The sequence below is a fragment of the Morchella importuna genome, assembly GCF_003444635.1.
Source record: "Morchella importuna strain M04M26 chromosome Unknown Morimp01GS037, whole genome shotgun sequence".
Taxonomy (NCBI): Eukaryota; Fungi; Ascomycota; class Pezizomycetes; order Pezizales; family Morchellaceae; genus Morchella; species Morchella importuna.
Window position 1 is genome coordinate 418,357 of NW_025763434.1, and position 4,757 is coordinate 423,113.

Here is a 4,757-nt window from a genome sequence, read left to right on the forward strand (position 1 = left end):
TTCGCATTTTCTCCACACCTAAAATATTGTGGGTACTAATCTGATCTGCTTCTACCGTACATGCCCGCCTGCCTAGCTAACTTCTAGCTAAGTTGAGTACATGGATAGCTTCCAGCATCCCTCCCCCGCGCGTTCGAAAAAAAGACAGAAGACGAAGAAACCATAAAAGAAGCGTAAAAAAACAAAGAAATTAACCATCATGATACAAAAAAAAGAGATGAGGTAGAGAATGATAAAATAGATCCCAAATACTCCAGTAAATAAAAAATAAAGCACACAACTCCCATCGCTGTAAAGTCGTAGTCTACCGCTATTCATGCATGTCGATCATCCTTCGTTCGAGCTGGTATACAGTATCCCATCTCTCTAATGCTGCCTCCATCCCTCCCACTAGTGCGTGCCCCAAACCCAACCAACCCACAAGGAAAGAAAAAAAGAAAGATGAAACAAAAAGAATTCGTACTCCCCGTCCTGTATAGCGCTGCGTAATCAAAGAAAGACAAAACACCATAAAACAATAAAAATTATGGAAAAACACCGACATCCCCTTGATAATGAAATATTCTATAGATAAAGTTGAGTAGTAGTAAAACATGACAAAAGAAATGGCGATGATGCTAATGATATGGTTACAAATGCTCCTGCTTGATCATGAGCGGCGGCGAATTTGAGGCATGTGAGTGCGCAGGACTTGAATGGTCATCGTAGTAGTACTGGGTGGAGAAGAATGATGGATCTGGAGAGTCTGAAACATTTGTTAGCTAAAATCCATGAGCAATCAAAAACCGGAGATATGATGCTTACCAGCAAGACCCGCGTAACTGAGCGAGAATGGGTTCATGGTCGTCTCGTCAAAGCACATTGAGCTTGACTTGGGAGTCATGTAGTCGTTGAGGTAGGTAGACGGGATTTTTGTTGACGGCAGCGGAAGATATGACTGATCCGCGTTGCAAGTTGCATCCACGACCGAGGACATCGCAGGAGGCGATGAGTATGAAGAGTAGATGTACTGGCTGTTTGATGAGTGGTAGTCCAGTGATGATTCACTCGACATGCCAGCTGCAGAAGGGTAGTAAGGTACCGGCGACGAGGATGAGTACGAATTTGAGTTGTTGCTGCTGGCGGCACTCCTGTACTGAGTTGGGTATGTGGATGAGGAGGAGGTAGTGTACGAGCTCAAAGGCGGGAGGTAGACGCCTCTGTGGTCGTGCTCGCTGTTGTCCATAAGACCTGTAAGTGGGGGAGACGACACCAGCGCCTGCTCAGCTGAGGACTCGCGGGTTGAGCGGCCATCAGTGTCTTCACCGTTGGGCGAGATGGAGCGGGAAGCAGCTCTGCGCTCAAGGTCTTCAAGGCGGCGCTTCAACTTCTTGCGGTAGTTGCGCTGAGCAATGCGGTTCTGTATCCGTCTGCGCTCAGCAAGATCTGAGATCTTTGTCCAGTCCTCATCCGGGTTTGTGCTTCCTCTGAACTCGGTCGTTGAGCTGGATGATACTCTTGAGGTCTGTCTGGCGGCGGGGTACTGACTTGTGTCGGCTTGTGGCATCGAGGACATTATGGGAGCGGGGAAGGTATAGTGGTGAGCTTGATGGTTCATAGTGGGCGGAGAAATATGTGATTCTGAGATGGTGTTGTAGAAAGGCGTGATGGTGAGATCTGTAGAAGTTGTGAGATTCGAGTTAAATGTCGGCGTCCTTATTCCTTTGACTTATATATCTTTCGGGTGGAGGGGGGGGGGGGGGGCGACTCTGAGTGATATATGATGCTGAGGGGATGAGTAGATGCTATGCTGCTAGTTGTAGTAGTAGTAAAGCTTGGACGGGAGGAATAATGAGATATAGCCAGACCAGAATGTGAGAAGGCCACAACTTAAGTACTCACGATTCGATTTACCACAACCCAGAACTTACCTAGTCTAGTAAGTATGTAGCACACCCCTCCACACACCCCGTTCACTCACACACCGTCCAATCCAATCCACACCTCTCGCTCTCCCCCTTCTGCAGTCCAGCCTTACTCTCCCGATAGAACAAGCACAGAACATTCTTTGCGGATAGAAATTCCTCAATTTTGCTAAAGCACCGGGGTGGTGACACAGCCATGCACGTCGCCACATTTGGCATCGACTGGCCAACCCATGCTCTTGCTCCTGACCAAGCACCTTACATCCCTTGTTTTTTGAATTCATTTTTAGACCTTGGTTGGGGGGGTGGGGAGGCGCCTTCCATTGGCTGAGGCTGCTGTGTTTATTTCACTGCAGGCCACTGGAACTAGTCGCCGTAAGGCCAGGCGGGGGTGGCATCCCATTTCTGGAGCCTGGCGGAGTTAACGACTACCATGTACGTTATGTTATGTAGGGATTGTTTGACCTAAGAGCAGTGGATGGGGAGGAAAATAGTAAACGTAGGAGGCTTTTACAGCCACACGCATGTAGGGCCGCCCGCTAGAGTATCCGCTGCTGCTGCTCGACAGGCCTGCTCTAAAGTACATACAGTAAGTGCTTGGGTATCCTACATACACTAGAGTGCATACTCTATCACTTGCATTATTATTATTATATTATTGACAGTTGGTACTATAATGCCCGTGCACGGCCGTTACATAACTTGAAAAAGGACTTACACATCTGCCTTATAATTCACAAAGCGCGGGTCGCGCTTGGATGACGATGGGACCCTGATTATTCATGGAGGCGATCGGATTATCTCTGTAACTACCTGGTAGGTAGTTTATACCCCCAGTAGCCTTTCCGACTCACAGATATATATGATATATGTATGAATTCCTCTCTGATAGAGAAGGTGGTTGCTGGCGCTATGCATCATGATTTCAGTCTGGGAGTACGGGCTTTAGTTGAATTCAGCTAATAGCACGAGCTGAATAAACACATTTCCATTACGCGCGATATGAGCGCAGAATTCATGAACCCTCCTTTACCCTACTGCTCTAGCTCTTAACTCCGTCCGTGATGGCGATGTTTATCACATTCATCATGGCAATCGTTAGGGGAAAGCGCTCCCGAAATAAACAATTGGTTTTACCTATTTTAAATTTTTACATCTGCATCTGGTCGTAGGGCAGATTCGAACAGAATTGCACACGAGAATGCAGTTATATGCCCAAGTGTAGAAAAAAAAGTTTCTCTAGCATGGCCGCCCCTCCGTAAATAAATTTTAGGTTATATGTCTGTATGTAGGTTAGGTTAGGTAGGGTCCTTTACTTAGACCCGAATTTGGTTTTGGTTAAGCATTGGATCAAGCGATGGTCTGGCGTTGCTGCTACGACTCGCACGAGTACTACTATCCAGCGATAAGAATAGTAACAGCCACCAGGCAACTTTGAGCGAGTGCGAGTGTGCCTCCCCATGTCAAGCATGCATGCCTGGGCACACCACAACGTTGCAACCACAAGCACCATCACCATCACCAAATACTAGCGACAAAAGATGGAGAAATTGCCGGTTGCATTTGCATTGTCGATTAGTTGTATGCCCTATCATTTTAGGAAATATCAAACGAGGGTCCGAAAAATGCCTTGCAATAGAGTACTTCCTATTATGTAGGTACGGTCTATAGACAGAGCTAGAGGGGTTGGAGGGGCCCGTTAACATTGATCCACAGCGGCTCAACTGATGTGGCACGAGGAACCGGCGGAGAAACAGTTCATCGCAAGCATTAGGAGTGAATGTGGCACATGGAACGGCAACACGATATTGACTCTGGAAAGCTGTTCTTTGTGTACTTATCTACCCTCCTGGTGGAATTGCTCTCCCTCGCTCGTATGTCACTCTGCGTTGTTAATTCTGTGCTGCTCAATGTCTGTCGACTCAACTCAACATTAGACTTTGAAACGTCTGCGTGGCCACGATGGTTTCTGTTTGACCACGCTGTATTCCCCCCCGTGTACCGTGTGTATATCTCGAATTCGATCCTCCATCCCACAGGCGCCAGAGATCCAGAAGAGCCCTCCAATCCCGACGTCATTGCAAGCGATCTCGATTGCGGCGCAAACAATCTAGTTAATGCACCCACACTCACTGCTTTACGCAAGTGAACCCATTATCACGGCGAGCAACCATCCTTGCCGGTCCTGAGGAATGACTGTTCTCCGATTTATCCAGCAACAGCATTGCATAGGGCACAGCAGTTTAGTTGGAGTAACCAATTGACCAACCATATGCCAGCCAACCAGTATCACCGCAACCACTGCTACCACCACACTCGGGCTATCAGCCTTATGTAGCGGGAAACCATATATACCCTGTCAAAATAAAGATATCACCCTCCATCCCAAATCGGAAGTGTAAGCGCACTCGATCTATGGTGGCCCTTTGCCGAAAGGGCGGGGAAAAAAAGAGAAGTGAATTGTTTCTGCTCCACCCGGAACCCCCGAGGGGGAGGGGGAGAGATTGAGGAAGGGCCCTCTTTCATCAACCACTCTACTTAGAGTAACCTGCGTACTTGAGTCTCAATGGAATTGATCGCCCATAGATATCATATATTCAATCCGGTGCATAGAGCTCAAAGGGAAGTTCCCAACCTTTACAGCAGCCCTATCCCCGCATTTATTGGGAAAACATTTCCACGATAGTCAAGCTTGAGTAGCTTGCTGGGGGTGAACAATCAATTGGGTAGTACTCTAGTCTACAGAGTGTCAGGAATGGAATGCAATTAAAAAACCCCTGCCCAAACAGATCGTGCCAGCATTCTTTTTCCTTACCCATAGCTCTTTTCTCTTGACGGCAGTTTTTCGCTTTT

At 47.5% G+C, this 4,757-nt stretch overlaps 1 protein-coding gene across 1 annotated transcript; it reads right to left on the bottom strand.

Annotated features, from left to right (window-relative positions):
- Positions 1-629: 629 nt before the first annotated feature.
- LAJ45_09617 (uncharacterized protein) lies at positions 630-2,044 on the bottom strand (the record flags this gene model as incomplete). Its single annotated transcript, XM_046119158.1, has 4 exons — positions 630-745; positions 805-1,656; positions 1,911-1,915; positions 1,965-2,044. 4 exons carry the CDS (start codon positions 2,042-2,044, stop codon positions 630-632), a joined length of 1,053 nt encoding a protein of 350 aa, XP_045967728.1.
- Between the last annotated feature and the right edge of the window lie 2,713 nt (positions 2,045-4,757).